General features: G+C 48.5%; 1 protein-coding gene across 1 annotated transcript; it reads right to left on the bottom strand.

The window, feature by feature from the left end:
- Positions 1–204: 204 nt before the first annotated feature.
- On the bottom strand, positions 205–24,189 carry LOC141102845 (galactosylgalactosylxylosylprotein 3-beta-glucuronosyltransferase 1-like). Its single transcript, XM_073591873.1, has 5 exons — positions 24,153–24,189; positions 23,076–23,270; positions 22,540–22,925; positions 417–710; positions 205–285 (listed from the first exon to the last, which is right to left on the bottom strand). The coding sequence occupies exons 1-5, from the start codon at positions 24,187–24,189 to the stop codon at positions 205–207; spliced, it is 993 nt and encodes a 330-aa protein (XP_073447974.1).
- Positions 24,190–25,183: the final 994 nt, after the last annotated feature.

Below are 25,183 nucleotides of genomic sequence, written 5' to 3'. Positions count from 1 at the left end.
AGTCTATATTTCATCAAATGTTTGTACATAGATCCATGTATGAATATTGTGACCCTGGGCCATTGTTCTCGGGTCAGCCTGGTCTTTTCCAGCTCCGTCTGGCTCCAGTCAATTCATAAACACACAAATATTTCATCATTACGTCTCTCCTGGGTGACGTGTCTTAATTTTGGTCAATTATAATTTTCTTTTTTTAATCATCACTTAAACTTCAACATTTATGTCTGTGAAGTTGTCGTCATTGTATAGAGCTGGAGATTGAGTCTTTGTGTGCCACACCAAAATCTGCCAATCAAACAAGAAGATATCATTTAAATTCACATCAAATCCTGCTGTGTTATATGTTTAATAGTGGAAAAGCAAAGAACCCCCCCCCCCCCCAGTGTGGAGGAGTATTGGGGTACCTGGGGACTTACCTTGGTACAGTTGTCAGCCTTGGGCTCCAGCTCCTCCATTGTCACCAGGTCTTGCAGTAGACTGGGCTCTTGGTACCCCCCGGGTACATCCAGACGAAACGTTGCTTTGTGCTTCTCCAGGATTAGCTTCAAGTTAATGGCGAATCCGGCCATGTCTATGGCGAATGACCGCTCTGGGGCAAATTTCACCAACCACCCGACCACCTTCCCCTCCATGTTCACCTTCACCGATTCATAGCGGAGCGCCCCAACAAAAGCCACGGGCCAAACCGAGACCTTCTTTGTGTATCTCATCTGTAAAGAGGACCAGTGTCAATGAGCTTACCAGCATTATGAACAAAATCATTCAATTATTTGCTTAAAGAGTACCGTAGATACCCAAGTATAAGCCGACCCGAATTAGGCACCTAATTTTACCACAAAAAACTGTGAAAACTTATTGACTCGAGTATAAGCCTAGGGTGAGAAATGTGCAGCTACTGTAAGTGCAAAAGAGGGTCAACAATGCCCATTTGCAGCCTCACTGTGCCCATTTGCAGCCTCACTGTGCCCATTTGCAGCCTCACTGTGCCCTTCTGCATCCATAGGTCCCCAGAACTTCAAACTCGGTAGTTAAGGGTTTCTAGATGCCCCCTAGCTGCAGCCAAAATTTGGGGTCTCTGGACCCAAAGGGTCCCGAAATGACATTGCTGCAGTTGGACACAGTTGACCGATTTTGGGGACTTGTATCTCGGGGCCACTTGGTGTTAGGAACCCCAAATTTGGTGTGCAAAAGTCAGTTCCGAAAATGTCATTCTCTGCTGCAGAAAAGTGCTTGACTCGAATATAAGCCGAGGAGGGCATTTTCAGCACAAAAAAATGTGCTGAAAAACTCGGCTTATACTCGAGTATATATGGTAACTCCACTTTTGTTGAGGAAAAAACATTCCCCTTTCGTGTGACCCTCGCACCTCTCCTGCAGCTGCGGCAACCCCTTCATTGTTGCCCCCACCTTGTCTCAGCAGTCAGCAGCAGAGAGGAGGACAGAACTCCTCCACCAGATCCTGCACTTTTCCATGCAGCCACAGAGAGGCTCGTATCAGTAGTTGGCCGCAGAGAGGAAGACGCAGAACTCCTCCTACAGATCCTGCACCTCTCTGTGCAGCCACAGCACCTCCTTTTCTTCACCTCCCCTGGTCTCAGCATTCAGCAAACTCCAGCCCTCCTCTGGTCCTTCTCCAGACTCTGCACTTTCTGCTTCCCAGCTTCACCTCCAGCTTCTTCCTGGCAGCAGCACACAAGGCTGCTGTAAGAAATCAGGGGGGCCCCATATAGCTTACCTGACAGCCCCCCCAATCACCTCCCCCCAGGACCAAAGTGACTGAGGACATACATTTTATCAGCCCATTTCTTTGCAGCCTCAGTTAGAAAGATACATGATTTGGAAGCCCCCTGAAGCTCCTTGCTCAATCACACACTGAAGCATAGTTAACAGTTAACTATGCTTCAGTTATGAATGGACACAGGGGTGATTGGTACCGATCACTCACTGTGTTCATTCAGGAAATGAAGAAGCCAATAAATTACATATTTACTGGACCCTTCTCTTGCTCTCCATCCTGAAACATCCCCCCCGTGAGCCCGCAGCAGCTGCCAACAAGAGAGGAGAGGAGGGAAGCCGACAGCTCTGCGGGGGGAAAGGGGCACACAAGGGGGCCTGGACAGCAGATGGAAGGGGGTGCATGTGCTAGAACCACTCCCCTGTAGTGCAGCCGGAGGGAAAAGCTGGCAGCATTGCAGGAGGAGGCAGATCGAGATCAGTGTCTGCAAAAGGACAGTACAGCCATCCCTCCCTTTGGTAGTATCTCACTAAAAATGACATTTTTGTTGCAGGGGATGCCTGAAATCTGACTTGCATCTTAGTGCAGACTTCTTGGAAATTTTCCTTTAATTTCACTTTAGGTGAAAGGATTTTTTTCCCACTTGTCTACCAGGGCAATTTTTTAATTTGCTGCATACATGTTAAAATCTACAGTTTTTCCGCTAGCAATTAGGCTGCTTTCACACTGGGGCGGTAGGGGGCGTCGGCGGTAAAACAGCGCTATTTTTAGTGCTGTTTTACCGCGGTATTCGGCCGCTATCGGTGCGGTTTTAACCCCCCGCTGGCGGGCGAAAATGGGTTAAAATCACTCGTACAGCGCGGGCATAGCGGCGGTATTGCCGCGGTATAGCCGCGCTGTCCCATTGATTTCAATGGGCAGGAGCGGTTTAGGAGCGGTGAATACACCGCTCCTTCACCGCTCCAAAGATGCGGCTTGCAGGAGATTTTTTTCTTCTCCTGCCAGCGCACCGCTTCAGTGTGAAAGCCCTCGGGCTTTCACACTGAACAAACAGCGGTGGCTGTTTAGGGGCGGTTTGCACCGCCCCAGTGTGAAAGGGGCCTTACTATAAAGCCCCAAACAATAGTATACTGTATATTTTCTGAATGGAGAAGCTCAGGAGAATAAAACAGTGGCAGTCGCAAATTTTTATGTTGCATGATAATTGTGCAGCTATTTATCAAATGCATATTTTTAGGGAAAAAAAAAAAACAGGCATCGAGTTAACACTTTGTATCAGTCTACTTTAATAAAGTGATATTAAAGTGATTGTAAAGGATGTTTTTTTTTTTTTTTTTTTTAAATAACAAACATGTCATTCTTACTCTTAGTTGGTTCTGCACAGAGTGGCCCCGATCATCGACTTCTGGGGTCCCCCCGGCGGCGCTGTTAGCTCCTCCCCGCATTGTATAACCCCCTAGGAGAAGCGCTTCCCCGGGGGGGTTACCTTGTTGGTGTGCTCCCAAGTCTAGCATTCGGCGTCCATAGACGTCGAATGTAGGACTCGGCCCCGCCCCCCGGCGCCCACGTTATTGGATTTGATTGGCAGCAGCGGGAGCCAATGGCTGCGCTGCTATCAATCTATCCAATCAAGAGCCGAGAACCCCGGGCAGAGAGGAAGAGCGCGTCTCTGGCGGGGGAATACGGTGGGGGGTGGGCGGTCAGTGACAAAAAAAAAAAAACATGAGGGTTTACAACCCCTTTAAGCCCATTTTACGCAATTTCAGCAGCTGATTTAATCACTTACTGAGTATGCAGCTTCTTTATGTTTTAATCCTTGCCTATGTTCCAGTTTAACTGCTTGCGGACCCCCCACCGCACATTTACCGCAGCAGGACAGCCACAAGTGGCGGCTGGTGCTCAAAATTTTTGGAGGGGCGCAAACAAACTGAAAAATTCAGAAAAAAAAAACATCAATTGCAGCCTCACTGTGCCATCAAACGCTGCCACTGTGCCCATCAAATGCAGCCACTGTGCCCATCAAACGCAGCCATTGTGCCCATCAAACGCTGCCACTGTGCCATCAAACGCAACCACTGTGCCCATCAAACGCAGCCATTGTGCCCATCAAATGCTGCCACTGTGCCATCAAACGCAACCACTGTGTCCATCAAATGCAGCCACTGTGCCCACCAAACGCAGCCATTGTGCCCATAAAATGCTGCCACTGTGCCATCAAACGCAACCACTGTGCCCATCAAATGCAGCCACTGTGCCCATCAAACGCAGCCATTGTGCCCATCAAACGCTGCCACTGTGCCATCAAACGCAACCACTGTGCCCATCAAACGCAGCCATTGTGCCCATCAAACGCTGCTACTGTGCCATTAAACGCAGCCACTGTGACATCAAACGCTGCCACTGTGCCCATCAAACGCTACCACTGTGCCCATCAAATGCTGCCACTGTGCCATTAAACGCAGCCACTGTGCCATCAAACGCAGCCACTGTGCCCATCAAAAGCTGCCACTGTGCCATCAAACGCTGCCACTGTGCCCATCAAATGCTGCCACTGTGCCATCAAATGCTCCCACTATGCCCATCAACTGCTCCCACTGTGCCCATCAAAATGCTCCCACTGTGCCATCAAATGCTGCCACTGTGCCCATCGAATGCTGCCACTGTGCCCACCCGAGCGGTGTCCTCCTTGCTCTTCCATGTCCTCGATGTCTTCTCCCGTCCTCTCCTATGATTGGACGCCTGAGAGGCGTCCAATCACAGTGCCTGTCGTTTCAGCCAATCAGGTGACAGGTAACAGACCCGAGCACCTGATTGGCAGAGAGGCAGTTCAGTGTTAGGAAAGTGAATATTCATTCACTTTTCTAATGCACCTGGGTGAACTGCGAGCTTCAAGCATGACGCTCGCTGTTTACCCTTTTTGACGCCTGTAAAATCATATGGCTCTAATCAGGTGCTTCCAAAACACCCCCCGCTGCTGTAATTCAGGCGCCCGGTACCCGAAGACCGGAAGAGGGGCCAGGCACCTGAATAGTGGGTGGCAGCGGCGGGCATGGATAGATTCATGCAATGCATTAATCTATCTATTGGTTATAGAGGGGGTGGCTGGAGATAGGGGACGGCACCCGTGCGCCCTTATGGACGTACCGCCACTGACGGCCACTCTTCTGGGTCTGGGGCACATGTGCGCGTCACTAGCGACCCGCTCCCGCCGTGATCACTCACAGAGGGAGCCCAGCAGGGGGGTGCCGTGGACCAGATGTCCGCCGGCACGCGATGATTAGACAGTACACAGACACAACGACAATCTGCGCATATTTTTAGCACTGATCACTGTATTGGTGTCACTGGTCCCCAAAAAGTGTCAGTTAGTGTCCGATTTGTCCACCGCAACATCTCAGTCCCGCTATAAGTTGCTGATCGTTGCCATTACTAGTAAAAAAACATTTTATATACAGTATCTCACAAAAGTGAGTACACCACTCACATTTTTGTAAATATTTTCTTCTATCTTTTCATGTGACAACACTGAAGAAATGTCACTTTGCTACAATGTAAAGTAGTGAGTGTACAGCTTGTATAACAGTGTAAATTTGCTGTCCCCTCAAAATAACTCAACACACAGCTATTAATGTCTAAACCGCTGGCAACAAAAGTGAGTACACCCTTAAGTGAAAATGTCCAAATTGGGCCCAAAGTGTCCATATTTTGTGTGGCCACATTTTTTTCCTGCACTGCCTTAACCCTCTTGGGCATGGAGTTCACCAGAGCTTCACAGGTTGCTACGGGAGTCCTTTTCCACTCCTCCGTGATGGCATCACAGAGCTGGTGGATGTTAGTAATGTTTGAGGATGCCCCACAGATGCTCAATAGGGTTTAGGTCTGGAGACATGCTTGTCCAGTCCATCACCTTTACCCTCAGCTTCTTTAGCAAGGCAGTGGTCATCTTGGAGTTGTGTTTGGGGTCGTTATCATGTTGGAATATTGCCCTGTGGCCCAGTCTCCAAAGGGAGGGGATCATGCTCAGCTTCAGTATATCAGAGTACATGTTGGCATTCATGGTTTCCTCAATGAACTGTAGCTCCCCAATGCTGGGAGCACTCATGCAGCCCCAGACAATGACACTCCCACCACCATGCTTGACTGTAGGCAAGACACACTTGTCTTTGTACTCCTCACCTGGTTGCCGCCATACACAGGCTTGACACCATCTGAACCAAATAAGTTTATCTTGGTCTCATCAGACACAGGACATGGTTCAAATAATCCATGTCCTTAGTCTGTTTGTCTACAGCAAACTGTTTGTGGGCTTTCGTGTGCATCATCTTTAGAATAGGCTTCCTTCTGGGACAACAGCCATGCAGACCGATTTTATTTGTTTATAGCGAAAAAAATAAAAACCACAGAGGTGATCCAAAACCACCAAAAGAAAGCTCTCCATACTAAAGGAGAACCTGGAACGTACATGGCAGGTGTCGACAGTTGCCGGCAGGGGCCAGCACAGAGGCGGGTGGAGACAAAGAGGTGCAGGCACTAGAAACGAGTAGATGGGTGACAGTCAGGAAGGATAGAGGGGGAAGTGCCAGGGAGGGCGACCCTTGGCTGGAGCATTCCAATAAGTATGTTCCATTAAGTGACGTTGGTAAATCCAGTCCGGGACCTGCACTGCTGGAGCTGAGGGACTCTCCTAGCTGTCAGGGGAAGAACAGTGAGAGGGGGGAAACGAAGGGAAAGGAAAGTCGGATTCTGGTGGTAGGGGACTCAATTATTACAAGGACAGAGAGGGCAATCTGTGACAAAGACCTGAAGCGCCGAACTGTATGCTGTCTACCGGGCGCTCGGGTTCGGCACATCATGGATCGGGTGGACAGATTACTGGGAGGGGCTGGGGAAGACCCGGCTGTCATGATGCACATGACAAAGTCAGAGGCAGATTGAGTGTCCTAAAGAACGAGTTTGGGAATTTAGGAGCTAAATTGAGGAAAAGGACCTCCAAGTTAGTATTCACAGGAATACTACCGGTACATCGAGCCACACCAGAAAGGCAGAGGGAGATTAGGGAAGTAAACAAGTGGCTGAGAAGCTGGTGTAGTAAGGAGGGGTTTGGGTTCCTGGAGAACTGGGCTGACTTCTCAGTCGATCACCATTTCTAGAAGAGACGGACAGCACCTAAATGAGGAGGGTGCAGATCGGCTGGGGGTGAAGATGGCTGAAAAGTTAGAGGTGTTTTTAAACTAGACGATGGGGGGGGGGTCCAGAGGTAGAGATAGTCAGCAATGAACATATTCCAGAGGGTAGTATTGGGGGCATTAGTGGTAGGTTGACTAAAGCACATAAACCCAAGATAAGTATAGTAACAAATCCTATTTGCAATCTCAGAACACCCAATAAGAGGACAGTAAGCGACCGGTCTAAACTACGTGGCATGTTCACCAATGCCAGGAGCCTGGCGGACAAAGTGGATGAACTAGAGATACTGTTGAATGAGGAGGATTTGGATTTTGTGGGAATTTCAGAGACTTGGTTCAACAGCTCTCATGATTGGCTGGCAACCATTCAAGGGTATTCCCTTTATCACAGGGATAGAGAGGGTAAAAAAGTGGGAGGGGTATGCCTATATATCAAGAATAATGTACAAGTTAATGTGAGAGACGACATCAATAAGGGAGCTAGGGAGGAGGAGGAATCCTTATGGGTAGAGCTCCAAAGGGATGAAGCTAAGGGGAAAATATTACTGGGAGTATGCTATAGGCCCCCTAACCTGAGAGAGGAGGGGGAGACAGACCTCCTATCATAATTTGGATTAGCAGCAAGGATGGGAAGTGTTATCATAATGGGGGATTTTAATTATCCAGACATAGACTGGGCGGAGGGAACCATGCATTCGTCTAAAGCTCGCCAGCTCCTAAATGTCTTGCAGAACAATTTCATGGGTCAGATGGTAGACGCACCAACTAGAAATAAAGCGTTACTGGATCTACTGATTACCAACAATACAGACCTGATCACGGATGTTGAAATATGGGGCAATCTAGGAAACAGCGAACATAGGTCAATTGGCTATATTATAAACCACACAAATAGGAAACACAAGGGGAAAACAAAGACAGTGAATTTCAAAAGAGCCAACTTCCCTAAACTATCAACCTTTCTAGAAGATATAAATTGGGATAAAATCTTAGAAACAAAGAACATTAGCCAGTGCATCCCATTGGGAAATAAATTTAAAAGAGCGAACAAAAGACCTGGATGGCTTAACTCCAATGTAACAATGCATATAAAAGCAAAGGAGAAGGCCTTCAAAAAATACAAGGCTGAGGGATCATCGTCAGCATTCAGACTTTTCAAAGAATGCAACAAGATATGTAAGGGTGCAAGTAGGGTGGCTAAGACAGAACAGGAAAGACACATAGCGGAGGAGAGCAAAAAAAATCCCAAGAAATTCTTTAAGTATTTAAACAGTAAAAAAGGGAGGAAAGACCATATTGGCCCCATAAAGAATGAGGAAGGACATCTGGTTACAAAGGATGGGGAGATGGTGAAGGTATTGAATTAAAATTTCTTCTCCTCGGTCTTCACAAGGGAATTGGGGGGCTTCAGTAACCAAAACTGCAGTGTTTGTCCTCATGACATATCACAGGAAGCACCCTCATGGCTAACAGAGGACAGAATTAGAAATAGACTTGGGAAACTTAACGTTAATAAATCACCGGGACCAGATGGCTTGCACCCGAGGGTACTTAAGGAACTCAGAGAAGTGTAGTTATAGAGCTAGTCTGTTGGAAAGACTCATTAAAGGCGCCACATCCCTTTTTTTGCAAATATAACATAAGAAAGAAGAATTGGGACTTTTCAAGCGCAAACATAAACGAAAATTAGAAAAATAGAAAATATTTATTTAGATTAAAAATATATGTGAAAATATGAAACCACAGTAAATCAGTAATAAATATCAACAGAGTATAATTGTATCTCTACATCTTTCGCCATTCGCGGCTTCTTCAGGAGATTCTGTTACAATAAATTCTGTATGTATAGACTGATCACTACAATAGAAAAATATACAAATCAGAAGAACAACAATTTAAAGAGAACAAGCAATGAAAAACAACAAACAACTATTATATATATTAATATCATGAACTGATAAGCAGTGAACAGTAAGTATGTTCTGACCACGGCACCAACCTTTAAAGATTCAAAATTACAATCATCAATTGTGGAGAGGCATGCAGGGCCATTTGGGAGCATCATAGAGAAGGGTAATAGATTGGGAAGATCTGAAATCCATCTGAATTAAAGGCAAGTATGCAAAAATATACGGTAAATATAAATGAATATTTAACATATATTAAAAAAAAAAAAAAAAGAGGAGTACAAGAGCAGAACTCCCTACTAGTAAGAGCCTACCTCAATAGTTTTTCAGGACAAGTCAGAGTCTTGGTATCACTAACAGGTCACAATTGCTCCGTTTGCAAACAAGGGGAAAATAGACTTTTTAAATCTGAAAAAATTCTGAAAAGTATTCCGGACTTCCCTTAAAAAGAAATACAAGAACTAAGTTGCAATATAAAAACAATTTTGGGGTGAAGGCAAAGATAGCCAAGTCCAAATCAATCATTACCTATTATGGAGCACTACATAGCATACTTCCTTCCATGGACCGAACCTAACAATGAATGAGGATTATTTCCTTTTATACCCCCTCCAGACCGTTTGGCGCCAAAAAATTGTCGACAAAAACGGTCTGAGGACACACAATTGGCTAGATTAAACAAGAGACCGATCGCATAGGAAATTACACTTCCCTCCATCCCGGTGCGCTGGAAATGACATCACGACGGCCACAGGGAGCAATAGAGGAAGTGTAGAGATACAATTATACTTCTGTTGATATTTGTTACTGATTTACTGTGATTTTATATTTTCACTTATGTATTTTTAATCTAGAAAAATATTTTCTATTTTTCTAATTTTCGTTTATGTTTGTGCTTGAAAAGTCCCTATTCCTCTTTTCTATGTTATATTTACTTAAAGCAGTTGTATACCCACTGAAATTTTTTTTTTTTTTTACCCCTGTAAAGCAAAAGGCATAATGAGCTAGTATGCACCGCATACTAGCTCATTATGAAATACTTACCTTAGAACGAGGCGTCGGTATCTTACCTGGTCCACGCCGAGGTTGCTGACATGTTGCCTCGGCGTGTCTTCCGGGTATCGCGGTTTCAGTGCTGTGAGTGGCTGGAGCCGCGATGTCATCACTCCCGCGCATGTGCACGGGAGATTTCTTTCTCGGCAAGGTCCGGCGGTTGCCGGGCCTTCAGCCGAGAATCCCCTGTGCGCATGCGCCACTGCAGTCAGCGGTTCATAGCAAGGGGAATATCTCCTAAACCGTACAGGTTTAGGAGATATTTTTTTTACCTACAGGTAAGCCTTATTATAGGCTTACCTGTAGGTAAAAGTTAAAAAAAAGACTATACAACCGCTTTAAGAAACTCAGTCAGATTGCCAGACCATTGTTCCTAATTTTTACTGACAGTCTACTGACTGGAATGGTACCAGCTTATTGGAGAAAAGCCAATGTAGAACCAATATTTTAAAAAGGGCCAAAATACATCCCTGGAAATTACAGACCAGTTAGCCTAACATCAATAGTATGTAAGCTCTTGGAGGGGATGATAAGGGACTATATACAGGATTTTAGTAATGAAAACGGTATCATTTGCAGTAGTCAGCATGAATTCATGAAGAATCATTCTTGCCAAACCTATCTATTAACCTTCTATGAGGAGATGAGCTGCCATCTAGATAAAGGAAGGCCTAAAGACATTGAAAACTGGCTACAAGGGCGAGTTCAGAGGGTGGTGATAAATGGGGAGTACTCAGAATGGTCAGGGGTGGGTAGTGGGGTCCCCCAGGGTTCTGTGCTGGGACCAATCCTGTTTAATTTGTTCATAGGATGGATGATGGGATAAATCTCTGTATTTGCAGGCAATACTAAGCTAAGCAGGGCAATAACTTCTCCGCAGGATGTGGAAACCTTGAAAGAAGATCTGAACAAATTAATGGGGTGGGCAACTACATGGCAAATGAAAAAAGAAAAAACTGCGCAATTTATCTAAAAAAACTTGAAGCTGCAGCTCAAAATGTTATACAACACCAGACAAAGATAAAGCAAAAAAAGGAGCTTCACTAACTGAATAATGATATGAGGTAATATTCCATATCCTCACAAGGTGAGCAGAAGGTATGCTACAAGTGGGATTGTGAGATAGAAAAAAATCCTTAGAAGTAAGTGAAAAAACAACAATATGCCAGTGTAGAAAAATTACAGTGAAAAAATAATAATGTGATGTCAATGAATAAATTAATAATGATGTGATATCAATAAATAAATAAATGCTGACACTCAAATGAATAGATGTTACCACCTAAATATAAATAAAAATGTTAAACTCTGTGAAAAACTAAAACAACTCATGTGACTGAATGAACAAAAGTCCATATGTGATAATAATGATCATACAGAATCAATCAAGGATCACAACGTGCATTAAAAATGAAATGACAAAAGTCCATGCAAATTGGTAACTCTTCTATGGTGATACAACACAAGACCTCCCAGGAAAAGTGCCTCCACTAAAGCAAACACTGCCGCTTACCGGAACACGGTGGTCCCTTATTACAGGGGACCACACTAAGCAGATGGCTATTACCCCAGCCTGGGATCTCTGTGGCACGTAATGGACTCCTCAGCCTCAATGGCGATGGTCCGCGGGTAGGTCAAATCTGGCACAGTATTGAAATCCCTGTAACCCTGAGCCAGGTTGTAGGGAAACTGATCATTTATGGTGGAAACTGTGCCAGGGGAGTTAATGTCTTGATATTGAAAATACAGAACAATTTGATTTAGGAGGTTACCCTTGTAAGCAAGGCAAAGCTGGAGTATGCTGTCCAGTTCTGGGCACCAGTCCCCAGGAAGGATGTGTTGTGTTCCAAGTATGTAACATGCAGCCCTATCCAGTACATTGTGGTCAGTGAGAGGAAGAGTCCTCAGCTTTTGTTACCATTGAAAGGAAAAGTTTCTCAACGCTGGGGCTCAGTGGAAGGGAAATTGTCCTTTATCTTGGTGGTCAGTAAATGGAAGAGTTCACATATTTGGTGGTCTGCGGGAGGGAAAAAAATCCCATAATTGGTGGCCAGTGGGAGGAAGATTGCTCATTACACAGGTGGTTACTACAGGGAAGACTGTCCATTACATTGGTGGTCTATAGGAAGAACAATTCTCAGAACTGGTGCTCGGGAGGAAGAAGACTTTCCCTGTCCTTTGTTGGGTCTTGTATAATTTTCAAAGACTTTTCAAGTCGAAGACAGTGTTGTGGATGGACCATAAACAAATCCAGTAAATATACCTCTTATATAGAACAGTTAGCTCAAAACTGCAGCCTGTGGGCCATATGTGGTCCTTTGCTCGCCTTTTTTTGGGCCCCTGGAGCACTGTTCCTCCCATTGATACAAGGCACTATTCCACCCTCTGACACCAATAATGAGGCACCAATCATTCCACTGACATCAACAGTGGGGCATAATACCTGCAACTTTCACCAACAATAGGGCACTATTCCTCCTCCTGCTGACCACAGGCGCTATATATATTTTTTTTTCACATATTGGTCCTTTGTTAAGAAAGTTTGGAGGGGGCGTGTCCAAGATAGCGCTGGGAGCGGACACTTAGTACCTGAGCTCCCACTGCATCTCTGCTGGACGGCGTGATCCTGGCTGGATCCCAGGCGTTTGATGCCCTGATGCTGGCAATATCCACCTGTCAATCTACCCTCACAATGAAAATTGACCATGTCCAGGCGGAGACGGCTCTTATCCGCCATGACATGGATAGCTTCAGGGAACGTGTGGCGGACGCGGAGAGGTGGATCTCCAGCAACGGAGGATGCCTAGAGGGGAGATGACGAGGACATACAGATCCTGAAATATAAGGTGAAGGTTCTCGAGTCCAGGGCTGAGGACGCCGAGAACCGAAACAGACGGAACAATCTGAGAGTCCTCAGTCTCTCGAAAGGTGCAGAGGGCTCGGATCCGGTCACCCTTATGGAGCAGCTGCTGCCAACCCTACTCCCGAGAGCGTGGTTCTCACCACACTTCTCCATCGAACGTGCCCATCGCATGCCTGCTAACAGAGGTCCGCGGGGGGCTCCGCCACGCACCTTTATTTTTAAGCTCCTTCATTACAGGGACAGGGACACGGTTCTTAGATCCGCTCGTCTACAGGGAGAGCTGAAATATGAGAACACAAAGCTGCTCATCTTCCCTGACTACTCTGTGGAGACGCAGAGACAATGGAGTCAAATATAGCATGCTTTTTCCAGCCAGGCTGAAAGTACAAAATGGAGAAAAAGTGCAATTTTTTACCTCTCCTAGGGATGCGGCTGCATGGGCTGAAACTCTTCACAGGTGAACCACCTCATGGAAACTGTGAGTAAACTGCTGGAGATTCTTTGGGGTTTCATTTTTTTCTGTGAGGGGCCATATGTTAACGCAGAGGGGAGGTCTGAGTCTGCGTTTCTGTGTGTGGACCCCCTCTGCAGTTGTGGCAGCTGACATAGCTTCATAAACTTTGAGACTCCTGAAGCTGTTTCTCCACGAGACAAGCTCATACCCCCTGTTGAAGCCGCAGTACTAATCACTTGCTTGCTAATTGCATTATGGAGCTGGAAGACTTACTTGGCCTGGCAATCCTGAGCCCCCCCGATGCTTACACCCCTTTGTACCCTACCATTTTCCCATGATGGGGACTCACCCGGTCACTGATGAGGTGCCTAGTATAGGGGCCATGAACCTTGCACCCCTTGAGACCAGCAGGAGGTCTGAACTTCTTCCTCTATTGTCCCCCCCTTCCACTGGTTATTCCTCCAGCTTTGCTCCTCTCCTGTGCAGGAGAAGTTCTACACATTTACCCCAAGAACTGTGCCCCCGGGGCTCCAGGTGATCCACACTTTACCGGAACTCATAGACACTTTTGATCTTTCTGATACACAGAGGCTAGTTGCCTCTTGCTCGTTGCCTCCATGATCAGCCACAGGGCTGACACTTGTTTTGGGAAACAAACCCACCTCCATGTTCGGGGGTCCGGTGGGGTGGGGGGGAGTTCGGGTGTGTTGAGCTGTGTTCTCGGCAGAGGCGGCTCTCTAATTAGGCAAACTAGGCGACTGCCTAAGGCCTCGCACTCACAGGGGTCTCGCGGCTGCCTACTTTGCCTGTGATCAATACTAATGTGGGCTCCGCCTCCCCCCACACGCCGCCGGGATGGACTGACCAATCGGGCACTGCCTGAAGGCCCCCTGGGCAAATCATGGAGCATCCCGGTCTGGTGGCAGCAGGTGTGGGAAGCGGGACAGCAAAAACCTCTATGTGCCAGCACCCGACTCCAGTTGCGATCTCAGCAAGGCATGGGGGACGAAGGTAGCCATAGGGCACACAGCTGCTGAGGTAGCTGGGCTGCTCCTTCAGTCGGCGCCGCTCACCCCTGACCCGACCGTCAATTCAGTTTAGCAGTCAGGGAGAGAAACTACCCAGCAGTGCAGCCCCATGACTGTGAAGGGGAAGGAGCTTCAATGGATCCGATCTTCTGATGCTGCTTGGCCGTCCAGAGAGAAAGTGAGTGCCTGGCCATGCAGCCCTCCTATGCTCCCGGATAGGAGGAGCAAGAATTGATCTTAACATATTCCTCCTGCAGCCGCTAAATGTTTGCAGGAGGGGGAGGAGAAACTAACATTCGCCGGCTGCAGGAGGAATATGGAAAGATCAATTCTTCTATATGCAGCGGCTCCGCCACTCCTCCTATCCAGCTTTTTTTGCTGCCCCCCCTGGCTCCGCCCCCTCATGATCTCCGGCCCGACCCCTGTGCTCTCCACTCCACCCCACCCCATGCTCTCGGTTCCCCCATGTGCTCCCTTGTTCCACCCCCCATGATCTTCTCTGGCCCCCCTGTGCTCTCCACCCCACCATGCTCTTAGCCCCCCATCTGATCTCCGCCCCCATGCTCTCCACCTCACCATGCTTTCCAGCTCCCCACACAGTGCTCTTCAGCTCCCCCAGTGCTCTCTGCCCCCCCATGTGCTCCCTGGCTCCCCTCCCTAGTGCTCTCCACCCCACCGTGCTCTCCAGTTCCCCCCATGTGTTCCCTTGCTCTGCCCCCATGATCTCCTCCACCCCCCCTGTGCTCTCCACTCCACCATGCTCTCGATCCCCCCATGTGCTCCCTTGTTCCATCCTCCATGTTCTTCTCTGGCCTCCCTGTGCTCTCCACCCCACCCCATGCTCTAGGTCCCCCCATCTGCTCTCCTCCACCCCACCATGCTCTTAGCCCCCCCATCTGATCTCCGCCCCCATGCTCTCCACCTCACCTTGCTTTCCAGCTCCCCACACAGTGCTCTTTAGCTCCCCCAGTGCTCTCTGCCCCCCATGTGCTCCCTGGCTCCCCTCCCTAGTGCTCTCCACCCCACCGTGCTCTCCAGTTCCACCCATGTGCTCCCTGACTCGGCCCCACCATGCTCTCGGTCCCCCCATGTGCTCCCTGGCTCCGCCCCTATGATCTCCTCCACCCCCCCTGTGCTCTCCACCCCACCATGCTCTCGATCCCCCCATGTGCTCCCTTGTCCCGCCCCCCATGATCTTCTCTGGCCCCCTGTGCTCTCCACCCCACACCTTGCTCTCGGTCCCACAGTGCTCTCCACCCCACCATGCTCTTAGCCCCCCCATCTGATCTCCACCCCCCATGTTCTCCACCTCACCATGCTTTCCAGCTCCCCACACAGTGCTCTTCAGCTCCCCCAGTGCTCTCTGCCCCCCCCCCATGTGCTCCCTGGCTCCCCTCCCTAGTGCTCTCCACCCCACCGTGCTCTCCAGTTCCCTCCATGTGCTCCCTGGCTCGGCCCCCCCTGTGCTCTCCACTCCATCATGCTCTCGGTCCCCCCATGTGCTCCCTGGCTCTGCCCCCATGATCTCTTCCACCACCGCTGTGCTCTCCACCCCACCATGCTCGCGGTCCCCCATGTGCTCCCTTGCTCCACCCCCTATGATCTCCTCCAGCCCACCGTTCTCTCCAGCTCCCTTCCCAGTGCTCCCCACCCCACCATGCTCTTGGTCCCCTATCTGCTCTCTGCCCCTCCAGTGCTCTCCACCTCAGCATGCTCTCAACCCCCATCTGCTCTCCGCCCCCCCATGCTCTCCACCTCACCTTGCTTTTCAGCCCTCCTAATGCTTTCTGCCCCCCCATGTGTTCCCTGGCTCCCCCAGTGCTTTTCACCGCACAGTGCTCGCCGGTCCCCCATGTGCTCCCTGGCTCCCCTCCCCAGTGCTTTCCACCCCACTATGCTTTCCAGCTCCCCCTCACAGTGCTCTTCAGCTCCCCCAGTGCTCTCTGCCCCCCATGTGCTCCCTGGCTCCTCCCAGTGCTCTCCACCCCCATTCTCTTTGCCCCCCCGGTGCTCTCTGCCCCCCCACACCAGTGCTCTTGCTCCCCCAGTGCTCTCCCGCTCCCTCCTACTCTCTGCCCCCCTGTGCTCTACACCCCCCCAGTGCTCTCAGCCTGGCTGCTCTCTACCCCCCCCGTGCTCTCTGCCTCACTCCCATACTATCCGCCACCCCTGTGCTCTTTCTCGGCCCCCCTCACCCCCCGTAGCTCTGCAAGGTTCCAGTCTCCTTTCTCCCACTGGCTGCTGCAGGGGATCTGTCAGGATGGAGAGTGCGGAGGGGACCAGTCTCATGGACTGCTCAGTCTAAAATGCCCTGGCCCCTTTTTTTGTCCCAATCCGGGCCTGATGGGGAAGGTGAGCAGCATCGGCAGCAAGGACCGATAGCCCTGGAGTGAGAAGAGCTCTGAAGACCTCCAAGGACTGGAGGACAGGCTGACTGGGACCCAGAAGACAAAGATGGGCAGAAGGTGCTGGCGGCCAGGGACCACTCAATCTCACAGCAAACAGATCTTCTGGAAGGAGGAGAACACTGTCCCCACCCGGAACAAGAATGGACCCTGTCTGCTGCTGGCCATCATGAACATCCTGCTGGCATGGAAGGTACTGTACCAAGCATCACACAAACCTTCCCACAGACAGGGACTGCAGACTGGCACATGGGGCACAGGAGGGGCTGCATACAGGGACAGGGCTAGGGATCTCTCTATCACCCCTCTCTCTTTCTCACCTCACCCTCTCTCCCCCCCCCTCTAGCATTGGCTGCATATGTCTGATGGGTGAGGAGGGTGCCCTGGAAGTGGTGCTGATCCCATTATGGGCGTGAGTGGGGCCTCATGTCTAAGTTTTGCCTAAGGCCTCACAAAGCCTAGAGCCGCCTCTGGTTCTCGGCTCTCAGGTTTTTGTATTATGTTATTTGACAGTATTGTTTTTGTTTGCTGTACTTGCATTGCTGATGGGTCCTGGTCCGCTCCTTGCTTTCCCGCCGACTGCCTGGAGTAAACCACAATTCTCAACCACTGTTAATCCTGACTATATTATACTGATATACCTATATGGCTACCCTTGATATCCTCTCCTGGAACACACAAGGCTTGAATTCCCCGATTAAGCGCTCCCTAGTTTTTCAGTTTTTAAAAAGTCGCAATCCCCATGTGTGTGTGTTACAGGAGACACATCTGGTTGGAAGCAAAACCCTCAGTCTCAAAAAACCATCACTACCACTCTACCTATTCCAACTTTGCCAGAGGAGTCAGTATCCTAGTTCTAAAAACCCTCCCATTTAAGCTCCTTTATCTGGTTCTTGATCCCGAGGGAAGATTTGTGCTAATACACGCCTTGATTTATGATTTGCCATGGGTTCTGGTAGGTTTGTATCTACCCCCTCCTGCTTCTCTTAAACTCCTTAATCTGATCTCGGACAAGCTAGCACAGTTCCCCCAGATAATGTAGAATTGATGGGAGATTTCAATCTTGTCCCGGACTCTGACATGGACAGATGCGCAGCAGTTGGCACGACCCGTCATGGTTTGGCGGAGTGGGCCACAACATACGGTCTCACAGAGATGTGGAGATGGAGAAATCCTCAAAATAAAGCCTTCACCTGTCACTCGGCCACTCATAGATCCTTCTCGCGTATTGATCTGGCTTATGTGGCGGCGCTGGTCCTCCCCAGAGTCCGGGACATTACTATCCTACCAAGGGGGATCTCAGATCATGCACCGCTGTTGCTGTCCCTAGAGCTGACAGGGAGGCTGTCCAGATTCTGGATTTTGGACAGAGAAGTTCCATGGATACGAATTCCATTTCCATGATACGTTGCGGCAGTTTTGGAGGGATAATCCGGGAACAGCCACTGAAAATAATGTATGGGAAGCATTCAAGGTCTCGTCAAGGGGCCAATACCAATCAATTATAGCTAAAGTAAGGAAACAATGTAGGGCCGAGCTTACTGGGATAGAGGCCGAGGCGACTAGACAGGAGGCCCTATATGTCAGGTCCCGTGACCCCCAACAGTACACCCGACTTCAATCCCTTACTCAACAGGCCCTTCTTCTGCGCACCTCCCTGACACAAAAGAAGCTACTGCACCAATCCCAGCGCATTTTTGGGCAGGGGGAGAAGACGGGTCGTCTTTTGGCCTGGCTCTCCAAGGAACAATCAGGGGTGACGGCAATCGCACAGGTTCGTGACCAGGATGGGACCCTTCTCTCTACCCCTCAAGATATTAACCAGTGTTTCGCCACTTACTACCAACAACTTTATAGCACCCGGGTGACATATGAACAGCAGGACCTTACTGACTATTTAGAGGAGATTGACGTCCCTGTCCTCACCCCTGCCTCCGCGAACAAATTAGACGCCCCCATACAATTAGAAGAGATACAAAAGGCACTTAAAATGATGCAGGCAGGCAAAACTCCAGGCTTGGATGGGTTCCCGGTGGAGTTTTATAAGACTTATGTGGAGGAACTGGCCCCTAGATTACAATCGATGCTATTCAGGGCATCGAAAACTGGGACCCTCCCAGCTTCAATGAGTGAGGCGGTTATAGTAATCATTCCCAAGCTGGGGAAAGACCCTACCCTATGCTCATCTTATCGCCCTATTTCCCTCCTAAATGTTGACGCAAAAATTTTTGCAAAAATCCTCGCCAACCGTCTGAGTACGGTCATCATGGCCCTGGTCCATCCGGACCAGACGGGCTTTATGCCTGGTCGTGGCATGGACATAAATATTCGCCGACTGCATACCCACATAGCAGCCGCTGACCTGGAGGGCCCCCGGGGTGGTGGCCTCACTCGACACCGAGAAGGCCTTCGACTCGGTCGAGTGGGGCTATCTATGGAGGGTCCTCTCTAGATTTGGCTTTGGTCCTGGCTTTCTCTCATGGTTACATATGTTATATGCACACCCTAGGGCCCGAATACGCACCAATGGGACCCTGTCGGGTCCCTTCTCCTTAGGGAGGGGGACCCGGCAGGGGTGTCCCTTGTCCTCGGCCTTATTTGTCTTGGCCCTGGAGCCATTGGCAGCTCACATTAGGAAGGACCCTGCTATTAAGCGCATAAGGATGGGCCCATTGGAAGAGAAACTGTCCCTCTTCGCCGATGATTCCCTGCTGTACATCTGTGTCCCTGGGGGTCGCCCTGACTCAGTTTGATACCTTCAGCCGATATTCCGGAGTCCGCATCAACTGGGACAAGTCAGTTTTTATTCCCGCTTCACCCGTCTTTACCTCGTATTGACACTCGTACCCCTCTTAGATGGGTCGAGGAATTCACATATTTGGGAATACGGGTGGGCCACACTATGGGAGGATACCTGGCCCGGAATGTTCTTCCGGTACTGGATAAACTCGCTAAGCAGTGTGCCACTTGGCGCAACCTCCCACTCACACCAGTGGGCAGGGGTAATCTAATTAAAATGTTATACCTGCCCAAATTGTTATATTTTTTTCGCAACACCCCTACCCATATACCCCGCTCTTTTTTTTGGAAATTAGACAGCATTGTGACCACCTTTGTCTGGGTGGGACACCCCCCCAGGGTGGCTAGACGTACCCTCTATCTTCCCTTGTCTAAGGGGGGGCCTGGCCCTTCCAAATTTTCTTGTATACTATTGGGCGGCAGTTTTGGTGACGGTCCGCTGGTGGTTCTCCCAACCTAGACAAAACCCAGCGGTTACCCTCGAAGCAGCAATCCTTGGTTCATATGCGGCTCTCTCTAACCTGGTGTTCAGGGGTTGCAGAGCACACCCCGGTGTAACGGAGCCCATGAGGACCACCATACGGGTGTGGCAGAGCTCCCGGGCGGTAGGCAGTGGACCGTCGGCAATCTCCCCCCATACCCCCCCTCTGGGGCAACTCTCTCCTTCCTCACTTGAACACAATCCCTGATCCAGCGGTATGGGCTAAAAGGGGAATCCTGACCCTGAAGCACGTAATACCTAATGGCAAGATCCTGACATTCCAAGAGTTAAGACGAACATATAACCTCCCCTGCTCCTTTCAATTTCGGTACTGGCAGCTCCGACATGCCCTCACCTCTCAATTTCCTGACCTGATTAATCTGGAATCAGATTCCGTTGAGAGACTCCTCACATCGGAGGTGATGGGGAAACCCCTTTCCTCCCTTTATATGTATCTCACGGTGGTGTACGACACCGACACCTCAACCACTCTGATCAAGTGGAGGGAAGATATCCCTAATCTTGATGAAGACATCTGGGAGGACTCTGTTTCTGTATATATTCCTTCCATGATCGCTTCCAGAGACCCTTTTATACAATTGAAATTTTTGAAACATAGGGCATATTATACCCCACAAAGGCTTGCCAATATATACCCCTCTCTCAGCCCAATGTGCACGAGATGTTCCCTCGAACGGGGTTCTTTCCTACATATGGTCTGGACCTGCCAAAAAATTCACCCATATTGGCAGGAGGTGGCGGATGTACTAGCAGAGATATGTGGTGCCACATTGCCACTGGATCCCCTCATCTTTTTACTTAGTTATTTTGGTGACGTGGAGGGGGACAGATATATTAAGTTGTGCCTGACTTTCACCCTCTTTTATGCTAGGAGAGAAATCCTCTTGAGATGGAGGGGTACAGAGCTCCCTACGGTAGCCTCATGGTGAAGCACAATTAACAGGGTTCTTCCACTCTATAAGATTACATATGAAAGCAGGAACTGCCCGGCAAAATATGAAAAAATATGGTCAATCTGGTCTGACACTGGTAACTGAGACTTCCTGTACCAGACAACAGAAAATGAAAATGCAAACCATTCGATAGTTAATGGGATGTTATGGGTGTTTTGTAGCCTTCCTCCCTGCACCCCCCTCCCCTCCCTCCCCCCCTTCCCTTCCCTCCTTCTTCCTCCCCTTCCTCCTCCTCGCCCCATCCCACTTTTTTCATCCTTTCCTCCTTTCCCTACTCCCTGGTCATAAGAAGCAGGGTTGAAATAGGATAGCTCCTGAATTACATTGTTAACACCCTCCTTCTTTGTTTAATGTATCACACTAACTGTTACATTCCCACCTGCATGAAATTTGATTTCACTTGGATTCTCCTAAAATCCACATGTACATTGTGACATGTAATATTGGGCAAGTACTATAATCATTGCTCCGTCAATGCTCTGTTTGCATCTTTTGATTTTTTAAATAAATAAAAACTTCTACTGTTAAAAAAAAAGAAAGTTTGGAGACCCCTGATGAAGAGCATAAGTGTTACGTACCTCGTAGTAGAGCTTGACTTGTAGGAGGAGACCTCTCTTATAGCCCTGGCTCAGGAGCCACTGGATTTGGGACAGTGGGCTCGAGAACGAAGTAAGGTAGGAGTGCCTGTGAGATCTGTGGTAGCTGGCACGGATGGACGGATGATGAACCACCAGGAAGGACCGGGATGCGGATGCCAGCGGAGGCAAATGCAGGTTAGTGACCCAGTGAGCTGGATGGTGCAGGATCAGCAGCAGGCTGGAGCAGGCTGAGACAAGCCGGGTTAAACACAGGTAATCAGGCAGAGCAAGGTAGCAAGCTGGAGCAGGGTCAGACAAGTCGGATCAACACAGGAAATCAGACAGAGCAAGGCAATAAGATGGAGCAGGGTCAGATGAACAGGCAGTGGTTGGCAACAGGATATCAAGCAGAAAGGCTTTTGCAGAGTCAAGGCAAGCTGAGGTCAGGATTGGAGAGATCAGGTAAGTCAGCAGAGCCGGGTCAATACAGGTAATCAGATAGCAGGTACAGGTTTCAGGACACGGGAAGCTGCAGATCAAACAGCACTGCACAAGTGCAGCTGCTGTTCTTTTAAAAGCGCATTGGCGCCAAGCAGTGTCTAGCGCATGCACATCTGGCGCGTGCCCCCACGCACGCACGCACACACACGCCGCTGCCCAGCTGGTTGGACTGGAACCCGTGTGCGCATGGACCTCCGTCTCGCTACAGCACGTCCCTGACAATAAAGTCATTAAGATCTTTCTAGGACAGTGCATACACAGGTAGACTTTGCATCAAATGATTGTCCAAATTAGAAATATGCTTTTTCCTCTCCGCAAATAAATCCTGTTAGATCATTTTACCTATTTGGGTGCTCATTTTGTTCTACTCACCAAAAATGATTTACAAAAAAGTTTAGTGTTTACCAACTTATTGCAGCTAAAGATGCCCAGAGTGCTCACACTGGTAGCACAAACTGGTGTGTATTTGGGCCAAGCTTACACTTGGTTGCTTTTAGAATTAGGCAGGTCAGTGCAGCCTCCCTGATGCCCCCTGTGGATGACACTCAGATAGTTTACAAGTCCCCACTGCTCACCTCTTCAAAGATCTCCAGGCTGTAGGTATTGTCATCATCTGCGAAGTATACCACTCCCTCTTTGTCATCCTCAAGGTAAAATGTCTCCCGCAGCCAGCTGAGGCCCAAATTCCTTTGGAAGGTCCCACGGGCTTTGGTCACCCCTTTCATGGTCTGGACACAAAGGTGAGTGTATGGGATCCCTGAATTCTGCAGGAAGTTTGCGACTAGCTGAGTCTTTTGTGAGGCATCTTCCACCACAATCCAGTGCAGGGCTGGGACTTGCCGAAACGTTTGGGAGAGGCGAGTCAGCTCTGCTTTCTGGACTAGACGGGTGTACGTTGGGGTGATGAGGAAGATAGTGGGAATTGTGACCTTCTCCAACACAAAACTCCGTAATTTAAGAGCTGAAAGAAATGAAAATATGAATTAATCCCAAGAATGTGTGTTTAAAACCTACCAATTTTTGTTTAAAGTGTTGAGAAATATAAAAGAGTTAATAAGCTCTTGATTGGACTCATATTGGTTAAACAGATAGTAGATATTCCTGGAATCACCCTCAAAGAGCCACCAGAATCGCCAACTTATCATGGAGTGGGGCTTAGATCTCAGAATTATAACATAACGACTGAATCCAAAATTAATTTTGCTCCATTTGTTAATGTTGTTACTCCAGTCAATATCATCCAACCAGTCAATTCCACTTCTCTTTGTGGGTTGGACTAGCAGGGATGACTCCGTGTTCAAGTCATCTACCGAAATAACGACTTAACACTTTAAAATTAATATAGACAAAATTCCCAAATAACTTCCGAACAACAAACATACGAAATTAATTTTGAGTATACAAAACAAATTCCGAAAATTAATCATTCTAAAAATGAACATGATGAAATTAAATGATTTACATAATGAATTAATCCGAAACAAAAAAACAAATTTTTTCATTGTGCACATCTCTGCCCTTCACAGCTATCCTTAAAACTGTTTTTAACCCTAATTCTAAATACTCTAACTCTAGTTCTAATCCTAGTCCTACGCCTAGTTCTAACATTTCCCCTAGTTCTAACGCTAACACTATTTCTAATCCTAGTTTGCACTTTAGTTCTAACCATGAACCAAGTACTAACTCTTGTTCAAATCTTAACCCTAGATCTAACCTTAATTCTAAGACTACCCCCAACCCAAGCTCTGCCCTATCACTAATTTTAACCGTAATTGTAATTCTAACCCTATTTCTAACGCAAATTCTAGTTTAACTTCAAATCCATTTCTCATCCAAACCTAAGTTCAAACCTTACCCTAGTTCTAAATCTTCCCCCACTAATTTAAATCCTTTTTATAACCCTAACTCTAGTTCTAACTTGTTCTAACCATAGTTCTAGCTCTAACCCTAGGCTGAACCATTTTAACCATAGTTTTGTGCCTAACTTTAGTTGGACTAACTATTACTAGATGTATCGTGACCTGAATAAATGAGAATCTTCGGAGACAGATCGGCAATCATTTAGAGATGTATACCCGGGGGGGCGTGGCCAGCGCGGCATGTGAGCAGACGCTTAGTCACAGAGCTCCCACAGTTATCCTGAATTGATCCGGTTTCCGGCGCTGATTCCTGCCTAAAAGTTACTCACCAGCCCTGGGATAGTCCCCGCTACACTCGGCATTCATTCCGGTCCGTGCAGAGGGTATGATGACCCGAGGACAGAGGGGAGAAAGCTCGAGGATGGATCCGCAAAATGGCGCCGCTCTGCCTTCAGCACAGAAGCGCGGTGCTGACAAAACGAAGGAGACACAGAGCAAACAGCAGAAAAGCTTTAAAGACTGCTCCGCTGACCACCCCAAGGACATGAGGTACTATGCCTATAAACTTAAGGAAAAATCCGGTCTGCTGGCTGCCCAGTCTCAGTGTGACTTTGATATACAAAATGATCCTGATGAGGAGGAGGGGGAGAGAACACAGGGGGCAGGCGCCATGATGGCTCAGGAGGACACTAACAGCGGTATAGCTGAGGAGCCTGAAGAATGTGAGGAGGGGGGCGAACAACCCACACTTGCAGCCATTCTGAGAGCAGTGAATAAATGTACAGCCTCTGTTAATAACTTACAGGCACGTTTTGGGGGCCTGAAAGAGGAGGTTAGTCTCCTTAGACAGGACATTCAGAAGATCCGAGAGCGGACCACTGCAGCAGAAAGTAGAATAAGCGAAATAGAGGACAAACTTCCCCATATGATCAGAGAATCTCAAGCTACCACACGGTTAGTAAGAGCCACCGACACACGTGCTGAGGATTTTGAAAACCGCCTCAGACGCAATAATGTGCACATAGTGGGATTTCCTGAGAAAGCAGAGGGCCGTGATCCCACGCAGTTTATAGAACAATGGATGACAGATGTGTTTGGCAAGGAAGCCTTTACCCACCTATATGCTGTGGAACGGGCGCATAGAGTACCCACCAGATCCCTCCCACCTGGGCACCCTCCTCGCCCGATTCTGGCTCGCCTTTTAAACTACCAGGACAGAGAGATCATTCTAAGGCTAGCCAGAGAGAAAAGGAATATCCAATATAATGGCACCCGAATCTCCTTTTACCACGATTTCTCAGCTGCTGTTCAGAAGAATCGCTCACGATTCACCGAAATTAAAAAACGCTTACAGAAGTTA

The sequence above is a fragment of the Aquarana catesbeiana genome, linkage group LG07, assembly GCF_042186555.1.
Source record: "Aquarana catesbeiana isolate 2022-GZ linkage group LG07, ASM4218655v1, whole genome shotgun sequence".
Taxonomy (NCBI): domain Eukaryota; kingdom Metazoa; phylum Chordata; class Amphibia; order Anura; family Ranidae; genus Aquarana; species Aquarana catesbeiana.
The sequence above is the reverse complement of the archived record's forward strand: the minus strand, read 5'-3'. Positions and strand labels throughout refer to the sequence as shown.